Consider the following 15,711-nt stretch of genomic DNA (forward strand, 5'->3'; position numbering starts at 1 on the left):
GGAAGATTGCTAATTAGCCATTTCGCACGCCGTCTACTGCACAGTTGGAGCGGAGGTCTGAAAACTTTACGATGATGAAAACCGGACTACACTTTTATTAACTCTAATTTACAGCATTGTGTAAGTTTGTCAGCAACAAGCTGCTTCTAGTCTGCGAGCCCCGAACTTCCTGAACCTTCCTGAAGCGTAAGTCGTAAAAAAGAAAGTCAATCAGCGGCTGAAGGCGAATGGCACACACTCTTTCGCTCTAATGAATTATGAACCCTTTTCCGGTACAACCAAACAACCAGATGGCTTTCCTTCAAAGGGCTCTTATTTCAATGCTCGCTTCTCTCGGAAATCGGTTGAAAGCGGCCATACGACCGTACGACTGTTCTGGGACTGAATAATTGAAATCATACAAAACCAAGATGGCCTCCGTTCGAGATTCACTTTCGCACTAGCTAAAGGGATTTCTCTTTCAAATCACAAACCATACCGAACACAGTGCAGCTGACCATATGGCGAGTCATCGTCATAAAACGACCGTCTAAAACCACACAAACACACACGCCCAGACTTGTGCGCTCGTTGGAATGTTGGTCCAGTGGAGTTTTTGGTTGTTAAAGTTTCCCGACATTCATGGGTCCGATGGGACGGTCCCGGGCGGTTCGGGCTCTAGGGCAATGTGTGTCTGTAACGATCTCTCCATCTCCCGGCCTTTGGGCAACGAGTCCCTTGGGAAGCTGTCAAGAACCGGTAACCGCTGCATGAAGCTAGGTGGGAGTGAATAAAAATATTCCCCAACAAAGACCCCGTACACACTCACATTCCAAAACTGCGAATGATGCATCTCGTTTGTCGGATGATCACAATAAAAAAGCATCGTCACGTACACACACATACACCCGCACACAAATGGAACAGGGAACAGGGTGATGATCGTAAAAAAAGCCACTTCAACGGACGTCACTGGATTAGTTGAGAGGGGGGATTAAATCGAATCGATTTGATATGTCAGTGTGTGCTTGTGGTGTTTGATAAAGCGCTCCAAAATAAAATGTTCACATCATGAACTGGCTTTTAATCAAATACGCCCAAGCGTGTGAAAATCAAGAATGGTATCGGTATACAGGGGGATGGGGAATGTTTGTGCCCCGTGGCATTAGCCCGATTTTTCCATTTGTTCACACTTGGCCGCCATATTGTTTGATCCGGAATTAAATCCTAACCTTTCACGGAGTTGGAGAAGCATCCCGATGTATATGCATACACACGCAGGCACATCGCTAATTACTTTCCCTGCTCTGGTGAAGGGGGGGGAGGGGACGCCGCTAGCTTATTGATTATTCATCCAAATTATCCTGGTCACGGCACCAGCCGTGAGATTCTCCCCTGTTCCCCTTGGGAGGGCAGGAAAGGGGTTCGCTATTTATTATTCAGCCTTATTCCATCTTCACAGCTCGACAACTATCTCGTCATTCACTCACTCATTCGCTCACGGGGGCCACTCCCAGCTGTAAGGGTGGCAGTGTTTATCAGGCTACCTCTGGGAGGTTTTTTCTCCATTTCCCATCCCTTCTCACGTCCCTTTTCTAGGGCAACCCGGGTGCTTCTTAAGCCGCTTATCAAAATCGACGATCGATTTGGGTGGTTCGGTTTCGAGTGGGAATGAAAAATTCATTACCATCAAGAGCGCTACAATGTATGCGTTGGAGTGTGTGTGTGTGTGTGTGTGTTTGGCTGTTGTTCTGTAGCTCGGAGAAGGATAGCGCACGGACGGAATCGATCGATTGACCTCTCGTTATGGGGCGTCTAATGATGACGATAGCTTCACACCCGAGATGCGACCTCAGAGATCTATCTATGCAAACTAGACATTGGGATGCAAGTGGGTACAAGTGTCACCCGATCCAAAGAATGATGTAGGCCCATTTATCAAAAGCACGGGTTACACGGGACATACGGACATATGCATAAGGTCAGATGTTCGATTGATTCCAACTGCACGCTCTAGCAGAATACACTTCTCCAGACATGAACGGTTCACGCTTTTAAGGATGTATCTCCAAAAAACATCGCACACCCATACACCCCGGTGTGTGAGTGACATTGTACCTGTTCAAGGTCAATTTCCTTCTTCGTTTCTTTCGCTTCTTCTCTTGTTTCTTCGTAAGCGATGAAAAAATAAACAACACAGAGTGCTATTGATGACTTTTTTGAAGCCGTGTGAAGAACGGGTTTCGTCACTGTAACACCCCGATGGTTCCGAAGTGAATCGAGCGAGCGGACGAGATCTGACTCATCAATGAGCCTCACGTTGAACGCACACTTTGGCTGCTGATTCACACAAACACAGAAACGCTTCCACACCAACACGTGCTTAATAGAATCGTACCAATTTCCAATCAATTTTCGAACCGTTTTGCATCCACCCAGGCAAGTAGTAAGCGTTGAAGTAGAGCGTCCCACTGCCACCTGGCAGTTGCTGGTAGTGCTGCTCATGGCTCACTTTGATTTACTGGCATTTAGAAGCGTTTTAACACCACCCCTCACACGCACCTGAACGCTGCTGAGGTGTGTAAAAGTTTGTTGATTCCATTAATCAATCGATCGATTTACAAGCACAAACCTACACACACACACACACACAGCTCATGTGGCCGACAAATAGGTCAACTCGACACTAATTCCTCCGAGTGTCGATCGCCTCGCCATTATAACGGCTCGCAAAGGTGAAAATCGTGTCATTGCGGGTGGATTTGTCAGCGGCATCCGTATCCACCGCTGCCGCAGTGAGATACAAAATCCTAACACACACCTGATTCCACGGCTCAATCTGATAACAAATTAATGCCACCAGCAAAACACAGCGCTTGGGCACGTCCGATTGCGACCTGTCCGAACGGGCCCGGAAACAGGCTACAGCCTGTGCCCGCGTGTTGAATTATCGATTTTCCGCACCGTGTCAGCGATCCGCCCAACAGCACACAGCCTGCAAAACACCAAATTTTGCCTCGGCTGCTGATGCTGGAGACGGACGGCGGACGGCTCGGCACGGTGTCCTGTGAGTGTTTGTTTACTGTCTCCTCTTTCACAGGTGGTGAGGACCGGCACACACACACACACACGCACAGCCACACGACCTACGTGATGGCAAACACTGACCCGCAGTGAAGAAGAGCACAACGGAAACCAGCACACCAGCTCACAGAGACACAGCATACACGTACAAAATTTCTTCCTATCCGACATCCGGATCGAAGCCACCACCAGGAAGCCCAACCCGCCGGAAGTCATTCGAAATCCTGCCCTATGTCACAGGAGCAGGTAAAACAAAAGGACAAACATAGCAGGCTGGTGTTTGGGTTTTGTGTCTCTGACCTTCGAAATTAGATTAAATGATGGAGAAGGTCAGGCAGGGGAGGGGCTTTCGGGGTGTGACCAGAAAAGAAAAACCGCCTCCAGGAAATCATATTTTGTGATCGAAAACCCACCATGGACTACTGCGATGCGAGCAGAGGGGCATTAAGAAAATGGGTTAAAAACACGAGAAGCACGAGGCTGTTTCCTGATTTCTTAGCGATGGAGACGCATGGTAGTTTGTAAAGGAAAAGAACTGTCTCTAGCTGCGTTTATCACCTGGGTTAGTCGTATAAAAACACCGTTCAACTTGAGTGCTGCATTCACAGTAGTAGACACACGTACGGGAAGCGTCGCGTCGCGGTTCCGGGGGTTGGAAGTGGAAAACGGTTGATTAGGCCCGGTTACATGGATGTCGTTGGTTTTGAGGTTTTCCTGCTTCTCCTCCGCCAAAAGGATGATGTTTTCGTGGTGGGTGAAGGGGGCGGGGACGAGGTGGGGGGCAACGGACGATTAAAGCTCTATTATTTACTCCACTGGATATCACACATTCATTTACACGCAACACACACACACATACACGCGAGCAAAAGGACGCGACGACACATGGCACTAAAAAAAAACACGCGTGGTGGCTGTAGCGCAGCGAGCTGCCGTGCGCAATCGATGACGCTTTTTGGGTGTTAGGAAAAGCTAGGGGAAGGCGGGGGGAGGGGGAAATGAAACAATGAGGAACAAGAAAGGTATTTTTATTATACGCGTTGAATTAATGCAGTCGTACATGAAGTGGATTGTTAATGGTTAACAGTACAGTGCGTGCTAGAAGGAGTGGGTTAGTAGGAGACGAAATGTCTCAGCCAATTTCAACCACAAGGATTAGTCACGAATTGAGCTGAAGAACCGTTCACTTGGTTGGTTTTTTGCCATGTACACGATCACACAAACACACACACAGATGTACAGTTTAACGAAGGTTTTCTCGACACTGTCAAACATTGAAAACGTGTATCCGGCATGCTCGATCGAACGACTTACGGTGCGTGGCGCAAGCCCGTGGAGGAAGGCAAGCGTTATTGCCCAAACCCTTGTCGAAACGTCCTCCCCACTATCTCTCCTTTGTGTCTTCTTACTGGTTACTGGTTCACAGTTTCACGCGACCGGATTCACTTGCGCAAGGCCATCGAATCGAATCGTGTGGCGCGGAATCGAATCGGGACAGACATATCCGGTTCGCTCCGGTACTTTCCGGCAGGCAACCGTCTTCCGAGGATCGATTCCGTCCTTTTTTTCTTTCTATTCCCGGGTACACGTTTGATGAAGGTTCGTTTTGTTTCCTTAAACAAAAGGGAAAACACATTCAACACGGGGATAAAATGGCGTCCCGAAATTGAGGGAAAATAAAAGAACCACAAAAATAGCAGTGAGCGAGCTGCTGCTGCTGCACGCACTCCTTCCGGACGCACGCACGCACGCGAAACGACCAACGACCAAGCGGAACACACAACGGGCGGAAAGCGAACCACAACACACCGACAGACGGAGCAAACTTTCGTGCACGGGGACGTTAGGATCGCAACTGAATCGCGCGCTGCCACCCGAAACCGGCATGAGCCGTTGGTTGGCGTATGCACAGTAGTAGTGTGGCGCCTTTGTGTGGCGCACACGTTCGGCTTCGGAGCGGCTCTCGGCGTCATCATTCGTTGCGATCTGCGTTGGAGCAAATGGGGCTGTGTTTATCTTTTCTCTCTCACAAGCACAGAGACTTGCAGACATACGACGACGAGATGATCGAACCGAAAGCGTCCTCTTTCGGAAGCTTTCAGAGACGCTGTGGTGTTTTCCCGAGAAGAGCGAAAGATTTCTTCTCCTCGATGTTGTATCCTCTTGGTGTGGCGATTGAAAGTGAAACGAGAGAGAATGAAAGGCCGAGAGAGAAAGAGCACAACGCAGAGTGTACGCAATGTGTTTCAGCAATGGGGAAAAACGAGACCGCTGCTGTTGTGCGCTGTTCACACCAAGCTCAAGCTTTTCCCTTTCATCGGCAGGGGAAATTCCAACCCGCGCGAAGGGGTTGTAGTAGCGTGATGGAAAGTAAGTGGCAAGTGTTCGGAATGGAGGAGAAGTTGGACAAACGTGCCAGAAGCTTCGGATTTCCAGAACGTAAACCAGAGAAGATTCTACTTTCTCTGATAATCGCTGCAGATGGTAAGAATCTTTCGTTTCTCCTCCGCAAAAGCAGAATACTTTCATCAATGCTTTTACTTTCTCCTTCAGCTGCAAAAGCTTGCGTGAGAATCTTTAGTTGTTGAATGCTGAAAAGCATTCATTTGTCTAAGGTTGTGTTTGAGTTTATTTTAAAATATTTTCATTTTAAGTGCTTTATTGGACATCTTCAACATTATAATGAAACTTAAATCGTTGCCGTCCTAAACCAGAGGGAAGTTGTTTCATACTTTATTGAGTTTTATAGCTGTATAATCCACTCTGATTGTTAATGACCCAGAAAGCTTTGCAAGCGGTTCCATTCATTTTGAATTTAGTTCTGTTTGGATTGATTTATGACACATTTGCCATACCTTTTATGATGTTTTTATTCACTTTGATGCTTGTTTAGTTTATTGATTTTATAAATTAAATAGCCCACACTATTGTTCATTTTCATTTCTCTCTCAAAAGCCAGTAAAACCTTCCAAAAAATAGTTTCACGCGCAATGTACTGGTTCTTCTTCTTCTTTTTGGCTCAACAACCGTTGTCGGTCAAGGCCTGCCTGTACCACTTGTGTGGGGTTGGCTTTCAATGTCTTTTGGATTACCCCCCATAGCAGGATAGTCAAGTCCTGCGTATGGCGGCACGGTCTAGTTGGGACTTGAACCCATGACGGGCACGTTGTTAAGTCGTACGAGTTGACGACTGTACCATGAGACCGGCTATATGTACTGGTTACTGTACCGAAAAACAAACTGTTCACCCAGAGTTGAACCATTATTTCCTCCCCCTTTTGCCTTCACCATGCACACACACACTCACACACACCTCACATGATTTACACCAACGTTTACAGTGTGCCAGCAAACAGGCAAACTGCCCAGCGAACCTCTCGGCCAGCTCCGTCCAGCGTAAACCTCCTGGCAGAAGTCTACTTTTCCGCAACACACAAACAGATAAAAAAAACTTTCTCCATGCGAAAGCAACCAACCCTCGGTGTGTGCTACACGATAAACTTGTGACCAAGGGCCCCTGATTGGAAACTCGTGGAAACGCTGCTCAAAGATGGGAACTCTTTTACTGCTTCGTGACCCTGCGCCATAAAGTTAAAGTTTGTTTTTTTCCTTCCTTTCTTTCTTCTTCCCTAGACCGCGCTTCTCCAAACAACCAACAAAGCTGCAACTTTTCTCTCCACCACGAGGTGCTGTTTATTCAACCAACAACAACCGTTTGTACGAGGTGTAACGCCACGTGCAAAGGCCCGTGCCCATGCGGCTGCAAGCGCAAGACACTTCTGGCGCAAATGGTTGGGTTCATAAACTTTAATAGATTTATGTTTCTGTTAGAGTTGACCTGTTTAAGAAAGGCTCATTTTAAATCTCGTTTGGTAAATTACCTTCAAACAGTCCCGCAATCAAGTCATCGAAGGACGACAGTGAGTGTCTTAGCTCAGCTCTTCTTGTGAAATAGTGTTTGATCACTCAACAGCTTGTGCGTGTGCTGCGTGCTTCATCTGCGCTCTTGAGATGTTTATCTTTTGCGTTCGCGCACACGAAGGTACGCACAAGGTAAAGGGATTTGTTTGAAAGAACGGACGCAAACACGCTCTGTTGCCCATTTTCGACCTGTTGCCCTATTACCCGTAATCAGAACAGCTGTTGCCGATCGCCATGTCGCCGATGATGATGATGACCAAGATGGTTTGAAACTTTTCCCCTTATTCAATCACTTCTCAACGGTCAGAATAATCCTTCAAAACTGATCAAAAAGTCGCCGTGTCTTTCATCGCCCATCGTCTTTTGCCCAGCGGGGTAGAATAACGTATATAGAAAAGGGAATTTTCCCTTCGATCGGTCTTGTACGTCGTTTCGCACGTGCTCGCGCAAGCAGGAAACTACACGCTGGCATCAACAATTTGCACCTCAGAACACGGGGGAATGGAAAATCGCCCGTCAGCTGTTGCCCAACTGCGGCCCCACTCGTTCCCCCTCCAGCGCTAATGAGGCATGTAATATTTAATTAAAAATTATGACCCAACAACACCATTTTGAGCATCATCGCTCGCCTGCGGCTGCCGACTTTCGATGAGCAATTGGAAGGAATCTGAGCACGGGAACCCTTTTTTGTTATTTTCCCTTCAAAATGAAGCCATAGAACGAAGCCGGACACGTACCTCGTGCAACCGGCTGTCTGAGGCAGAATGATCGGTAAATCTTGGTGCACGTCCTTTGCGCGTCTGTTTTTGTACGTATTTTCTGTTCTTTATGCTTTATGCCGACATTTCAATTTTTCATTCTAACTTTCTGCTCCGGCGAGGTTCCCAGCATGCGTCTGCTGTACGAGAAAATTGTAAATAAACGTTTAACGAGTGAGGAAATGTAAACAATACCGTGGGTTTGGGAGCGTATACGTGTCTGGTACGGTATACGATGGCAGCCGCAGCAGGTTCACAGCCGCAGCAGTACGTCGGAAACGTCGAAGCCGATCATGCTGGTTGATTTTAATTGCAGGAATAAATTGGAAATATCATTCAATTAGTTGTACCAGAATGGACCACGTTTCTTCAACAGAAGCGATGACACGATGAGGATAGCCGGTGGGTAAAATTGATTTTCTCACTCCCTTTGAAATGAATGCCAGGATGTTTAGGGCGTGCCTTCGATCGATCACGATCGTGTACAGTAAACGCATTTAGTTGCAATGCAATTAAAGGTGTATCAAAATTGTTCCATTGTCCATGGAGTTTGCTCAATTAATTCATTCCAGCGTTCATTTTCTTGGAACAAACCTTTCTAGACGGCTTTAAAAAGGTTACAATGGGCACACTCCCTTTCTTTCATTATAACTGAAGTTTTGGGCATGCTCTTTTACTTGTATTTAACAAACATCTTTAGCTCATCTTGATTCTTTGTCCACGCGCGCGCGCGCTAAACGACCCACCAACAACGGCTCGCGACGAAAGCATTTCGGTGTCGAACGGAATGGTGTATTACATTGCCCCGGCGACAGCAAAGCACAACCGGGACATGTTAATTATTCCGGGGAACAGTATTTTGTTCTTTACAGTCGCGATTCGTCGCCACTCCGACTCCGCCACTCCCGAGCCGGCCCACTTCGCAGTAGCAGCATGTTGCCAACAAACTCGCGCGAGCACACAAACACAGTAGTAGGCCGTGCCTTTAGAAAAGTCACCCCATCCTTAACAGCAGTAGCGCCTGCAGGAACGGCCCGAAAGCGAACAAGCGCCAAACATATTTTGCTGATGTACGCCGGAGAAGTTACCACGCTTTCCTTTCGGACGGGAAGGAGTTTGCTGAGAGAAATGGCTGAGGCAACCAGTTCCCAGCATACAGACACTCGTGAGGGGGGAAAAACGCATAAACCAAACCACCAGCCATAGCCGTAAATATGCTTACGAAGGAAGCAAACATCAGGGCTCAACTTTGTACTGAGCGAATGGGCGCACAAACATCATGTCAAAGATTGCGCAGCCGACGGCTGTCTTCTTCTTCTATGGTTATAAACCAAACCAGAGAAGTTACAGCAGCGCAACATCATGTTTGGTGACCTGCCGCCGGTATAATGCAACGCAGCAGGCGGCGATTATGCACAGGAAGTGAGGATTGAAATCGATAGCCAACAATTAATGTCTGGCGGACAGAACACGCCACCGGCTTGGTTTCATTTATGCGTAATCAATTTTTATGAGTGCTTTGCGTGTAGCCGTGCAATCAGTGCGTTCCGAAAATAATCCGAAAGAATCCAACCTCCAACCACCCGGTTTCGTCCCGTTCTGCACGGTCAGCTTCTAAGCCGACCTTGGCTTGTGTGCTTGATTTACGGCCTCACCTTTCACCTCGATTATACTCACAAAAACTCACAACCACGCTTTTGTCACTTTCGCCTTTTCCGCTCAGAAGGCTCCACCAGAAAGCTTTCTTATACACGTGGGGAACAACTTTCCCTTGTCCCTCCATGCTCATAAAGATGCCGATTGACGTGAAACGAAATGGGTAAAGTGTGTCTCGGGGTTAGAAGAAACTCACTGTTGGCAATAACAAAAAAAAAACCCGAAAAACATACACTTTGCTGAAGTCAGTACAGTTCGACAGGAGAAAGAGGGAATGAAAGTGTGAGTAGTGTATCGCATACCTTTTTGCATTTCCAAAGGTCCATTTGCATATGTCCCCGGGAGCGAGGCGGGTGAGCATTCGCACCCAGGACCCACCCACAAGACTCGGCAGCACTTAAACTTTATTGCATTAATTATTTATCCCATATTTGACATGGCTCGATATTTTTTCTCTCTCTTCTTTTTTGTTACTTTGAAGCGTCTTTTGCCCTCCAAAATCATTGCGAAAGCTTGCCAAACCTCGGGCACACATTTCCACGAAAGCGTGTGAAAGCATGTGAAGCATGAATGAATGATTTATAGCAAAGTGCATTTACTTCAAGGTGTGTGTAAACAGTGTCGACGTCCTCAGGAGCCTGCACAGTCCATCGTGCGATATGGTCCAGCGATTCGGCCACAACTTCTATAGGTCAGGGCAAGTGACACAAGGCTACTCTGGTCCGCTCCCCCGCATGCCAATATTCGGCTCGACCGATGGTAGGAGTAAAGCGTAAAGCGAAATTCTAATTAACGAGCCTCCAGCCCACCTCTCCCACCGGCCGAGAGTCACTGTTAATAAATGCCAACGGTAAAAACAAACACATTTTTCTAATTTTTTACACCCTAAGCCCCTAACACCGCGCTGTGCTGCGACCGACCGACTATGCGCTAATATTTCCGTTAATGAGACGTGCTTTCGCCGCCGTCGTCCTTGGTGCTTCTAACGCGTGTGGAGTAATTATTACCAGAGATTAGTGGAGATGGTTGCGAAATAGAAACTGCAAATGGTCCCGCAGCACGGACGCGCACGGGTCCAAGAATAACCTTCGCTGAGTACCTTCCTGGCTGACGGCACAAACACGAAACTCGAACGCAAAAGAGAATGTTTAAAAATAAACGCAAAAACCCCACATTACACATACATAATGAGAAAAGGGAGCTTTTGGGACGGAAATGATGATATTCAAATTCAAAGAGCTGTTCAAAGGCATGCGGCGGGCAGACGAAATGGGTTTCTACTTCGAAAAAGCTCCGGTAATGAAGCTTTCGTACTGCGCGAAATGAACACCAAGAATGAATGAATTCGAAGAGCATGTAGCAATGAATTGAATGAATGAATTCGAATAAGGAACGGTAAACCATCACGTAGCGCCAACTGTCAGTTTCTTAGTGTTGGCACTCAGTGTTCCTGCCGCAAGTGCGCATGTACACCATGTGGCACTCACGCTGAGCGACTAGTTCGTTGCCCCAAAACCCAGAGCCGCCGACGAGCGAGATCCCAGCTGCATTCGCTTCGTTGCGTGCGTCCAAGTAACCGGTCTTGGGACCGGCGTGTTGGCGCCACCCCGTACCACCCATTTGCGTACAATTAAAAAACAAAAACGGGCGCACTGTGCCACGGTCAATGTCTCGGCTAGGCTGCGGACACACCTCCTCTCCCCTTTTATACACCAAAAGACTTATTACATTTTTGTCGTAATAAATTCCATAATTGAATGCTTGTGCAACATGCGTTCATTAGTAAGCATTTTATTCCTACCCGAATGTCGATTGCGCGCCGCGTTGCGACACCCCATGCGCGCACACACACACGCGTTGAACGCTTTGGAAGCATCGGTTGATTGGGTTGCGTGCAGTACGAGTCAACCCCTTTCGACCCGGGACATGTTTCGCATTATTACCGTGTGCGCACCAGCAACTGCAGCAGCAGCAGCAGCAGCACCACCACCGCTGGACGCTATGCACCGACCGAATGTGACGCTGGGGGTGATTAATATTCATTACGCACGGTGTCCCCATGGGCAGCCAGGGTTGTCCACATGGCACCTGCACATGGCTTATGAAACCTTTCTTCAACATCACTTCTTGTTCGTCGTCGTCCACTCTCACCAACCTGTTAGGTCGTTTGCATGCTGCCTTATCATGCCGAGGTGGCTGCAAACAACCCTCACGCTCACGTGTGAGCACCCCGTTCCCCACAGCGCCGCACATCATAGTAGGCTAGGTTTGCAATTAAAATTTCCTGCAGCTTGCTGGTTAAAATAAATCTCCACAACAAACAACCACCCCTACTACTCGACGACGACGACAAGGACGACGGCCGGACTACACGGCCGTATCCCGGACCACTTTCGTTGGTTGGAGAATGACTTTAAAAAAACAACAACATCACTTGCCTGTATGTAATACGACTCCGCCACACTTCTTTTTGTCTCGGCTTGGCAGAAAATGATTGCTTCACAAGTTTGTTCCACATTTGCGTTCCCAGGACGTTCTGGGCGTATGTTTGCGAGAAGGATGTTTGTTGTGCCACTTACCTGCAAAAAAACGAAAAGAAAGAGAAGAAAAAACACTCAGATAAGAGCTAAAGCAGAACATATAGGCCCTGTGGACAGAAAAAAACGGAACCAGATAATAATCTTGCTTCTGCAACAGGAGCAAACCTGAATCTGTCGACGACAAACGCTTTAGGGGAGCGCTTTTTCTACTTGGATTTGCACAGACTCCCTTCGAGTAAAGTACACAGATTGTGCGATAAGATAGAGAAATTAATTTCCTTCTTCTTCTTCTTCTTCTTCTTCTTCGTCTTCACTTTTGCTGCTAACCAGTTGAGATGTAGTACAACGGATTATAAGTCTAGACTTGAGACGAGTGGGAAGTTTCAAATGCAAGAAATTATGGAATGAACATGAAGATAAATTATCATTTTAAGTTCTTTCTAACTCGCCTGTCATCTTCGTTCTTCTCGCCAGACGCAAATACTTGCTTGCATATTACGAAATGCTACACTGACCACAGAATTAAATTTGCAAATTACTCTTCTCCAATACTCGGAAAGCGTCGGGAAAACTTTATACATCCACTCCGCACAGTAAAAGCTCTCGCTTCCCAAGCTACCACGAAACCTCAGTCGCACAAGTGGCCGAAGAGTTGTCGAAAAGTTCTGCTGGAATTGAACCCTTTTCTCTAGCGATTGTTCCTTCTGGTGGTGAAAGCAACTGCCAGACAGCAGCTGACCCAGCAGTTGAAATAGCTCACAGTTCACGCCCGTCCTGTCTCGTGTCGTGGAGAACTATTTGTTATGGAAAAACTTTTCTGTACCGGTATGATGTCAATTTTTGGGAAGTGTGGACTGGGTTTTGTGTTTTGATACTGCTAGGGTAGACAATGTAGTGCTTTGTAGGAGGTCAGGGTTTGTCAAACTACTTTGGTGGTGTAGGGGGAACTATTTGAATCATGAAAATCACAATGATGAATTTACTATTTGATCATTCTCTTTCATATTAGATAGATCTTTAGTGATCTTCACTCATTTTGTTATAAAGTGGTCATTGTTTCAATCGATCCTAAATTGACCACCCCTGGCGCGATACAACATTTTGTTATTGCAGTGGGAAAGGTTAAAGTTCAGTCAATTTCCAAAGAAACATTGCTGATAAATTAAATTATAATATGATGAACCAATGAATAAATCATAACTTTATCAGTCCTTCTTGCCCGCAACTGGGAGTTGATGGAATAGTCCAACTCTGCAGTAGACGGTTAATACGATATTTGATGCTAATCAGGCTGCAGCTCCGATAGTTACCGTTCGTCCAGCCGTATGCTGCTGCGGCTGATGTCGCTCCAGGCGGACATCGAGCGGGGCCGCTGGAAAAACTTCGAGCCCCTCCTCGAACCCTCCACCGGCGTGCCATCGAAGGTTTCTGGGGGAAAATTAACGATTCGTAATGCTTTCGCACTGCTGGTCGAGTTGCAGCTTTCTTCGGACATACCCAGCGCACTGTAACTGATACGGAACTTGCTCATATTTGCCCCGCCACCCGGCACCACCTGGTGGCGCCGCCTGCCTCACCACCACTCCCGTCGAGCCCTGCTTTTGTCGCTCCGACTGCTCCGACCGCCGATCGACACACGGCCATGCCTTACGCGACGACGCTAGCTGCGATAGCGTACGATCGATGGTACCGCATTGCGTATGAGAGCGCGCGCGACACCCCTTAAGACGCACTAATTTAACGCTAATTAGTAACACGCTCACAAACACACACACACACACGCTAATCGACTTCACTTTGATGCTTCACCACAGCTCGATTTTAATCACTTTCTTTTCCGGCGAGTATTATCTCCCGAGCGACGCGCAACGCCACTGACTGATGAAGATCTACGGCGTAGACGAAATATTGGCCGTACCGCGATGATTGCCTGCTCGCACCGTTACTGCCACTGACTGGATCACATCGGTACGGCCGCTAGAAGAAGCCGTGTCGAATGCTCCCCCCCCCCCCTCCGCCCGTTTCGTCGGTACGCACGACACCACGAGGACACACGACTTACCAACCCTGCGCCGTCGTCACACTACTTTTCAACCTGCCCTCAACACACTACATAAATCAAAACCACCACCATTACCTACACACACACACACACACACACACGCACTGTTGGCCACCCCCTCCCGTCCGTCTTGCTGGCTGGGGTGGTGTGTTTTTCGCTGTGAAGGAGAGCAGATGACGCTTTTCCAGACCGCTCAAAACAAACCTCCCAAGAAACGCGCCAACGCGCAAACATACAACGCCAAAGAAATAAACACACAAATCACGACCGCACTGAGAATACGCAACCTGACGCAGCTCCCTCCCTTCTACCTTTTCGATCGTAGGGCGTACTTTTGGATCAAGATTTTTGGAATATTTTGATTGCATTCGCCTCCGCACGGGGTGAGGCCTTTATGTTCGCGCAAAAAAGCCAGGGAGTGGGTGAAGGTAAATCACATTTTCACTTGTGTTGTTTTTTGGGTGTGTTTGTTGTGCAAAATTTTGACTGAAAGAACAAAGTTGTCTTGTAAGGTGTGCCTCTTTTATTTTGCGGAGAAAGATGCTGGGTGGAAAATTAACACTTCATGGGTGAAATTTTACAGCATTATGTTACGAAATTGAGTTTTCTCGTGTGTCTGATAAGAGGAAAAGGTAAACAAAGTAGAATAGAAAAACATTTCCATGCATTTGTTGACGAAATAGGGGACAATTGTCTTTTTAGCTAGATTGTTTTTCCTACATTCCCAATTTTCCCATTTTAGCGTATTTGCACATTTTCCTCACCCAGTGTCAATTATCATCGCCCATTGTAAGGGATTACCATTCTTCCCGTTCTTTTCGCAATCTGTCCTCACATTTCGTGAGGAAAGTTTTGCGCACACACACACACACAAACGCGTGCGCAGCCCCGAAATGGTGTCAGTGGCGTAAGCGGTGCAAGCCGTACCGTACCAGCGCACCACCATTGTTGAGTTGAAAATAAATAAAGTGTCGGTGTTGCGAATTTCTCCTGCAAAACACTGGGATTGTAAAATGAAATATTTCCCTGTGCTCTGTTTCGTGTTTCACCAAAAAAGAGAAACGTCGATTTGCTTGCCCAGCTCCACACGCCAGAAGAGTTGCAAAGCAAAGCAAACAATAATTATTGCGCACGAATGCGAATTTTGGTGAACGGTTTGCGTCGGTTGCTGGCAGAATGAAAGAATGGACCATTTGGGGCCGAATTTGCTTATTTGTCGTTTGTTTGTTGTGCCTTTTTTGTTTGGTCGTAACGTCATGTAACGCAATGATTCATGACGGTGGGCCTCTTTGTACTGCACAGAAATGATGGGAGGAAATATGGCACACACACAGAGAGAGAAAACAATTTGTACAATAATTGCCGGTGAATGTGTAGGAAATATGATGATAAATGATAGTATAAATAATCTAGTTTCCATACATTCGTTGTTCTACCGCTTTTCCCGCATTGAACAAGTCGTAATGGCTAAATGAGGCAAAATCCCCCTATTCCACGGAACTGTACCGTACATTGGAACTGAAAGTGATTCCATCTAATGGTTGCCGCTCTCCGAAAAGAGACCCAAATGAATCAGAAGCGATAAGCCGGCGTAATCTGGACGTACCATCAAACGCTTTTACGCTAAGCCTTTAAAAGGGTTTAATCCCCAGTAGCCATTGGAAGGTGAATTAGTTCGCACTGCCACCCAACAGATGTCGCCGGGTGTCAT

General features: G+C 47.1%; 1 protein-coding gene across 15 annotated transcripts in view; it reads right to left on the minus strand.

Annotated features, from left to right (window-relative positions):
• LOC121592539 (potassium channel subfamily T member 2) overlaps positions 1–15,711 on the minus strand; it is a 152,514-nt gene that overhangs the window by 86,121 nt on the left and 50,682 nt on the right. For 3 of the 15 annotated variants that reach the window (XM_041914079.1, XM_041914100.1, XM_041914097.1), the window contains exon 2: positions 13,249–14,157. The exons of 3 other annotated variants lie outside the window; for them this stretch is intronic. In XM_041914079.1, the coding sequence (XP_041770013.1) occupies positions 13,249–13,469 (221 nt within the window). In that variant the 5' untranslated portion in view covers positions 13,470–14,157. Of the gene's footprint in view, positions 1–3,621; positions 4,036–4,377; positions 4,912–13,248; positions 14,158–15,711 lie in introns of those variants that run through there. 9 more of the 15 variants (XM_041914075.1, XM_041914076.1, XM_041914074.1 and 6 more) reach the window with 7 other exon arrangements.

This window comes from Anopheles merus, chromosome 2L (genome assembly GCF_017562075.2).
Source record: "Anopheles merus strain MAF chromosome 2L, AmerM5.1, whole genome shotgun sequence".
Classification (NCBI taxonomy): Eukaryota; Metazoa; Arthropoda; class Insecta; order Diptera; family Culicidae; genus Anopheles; species Anopheles merus.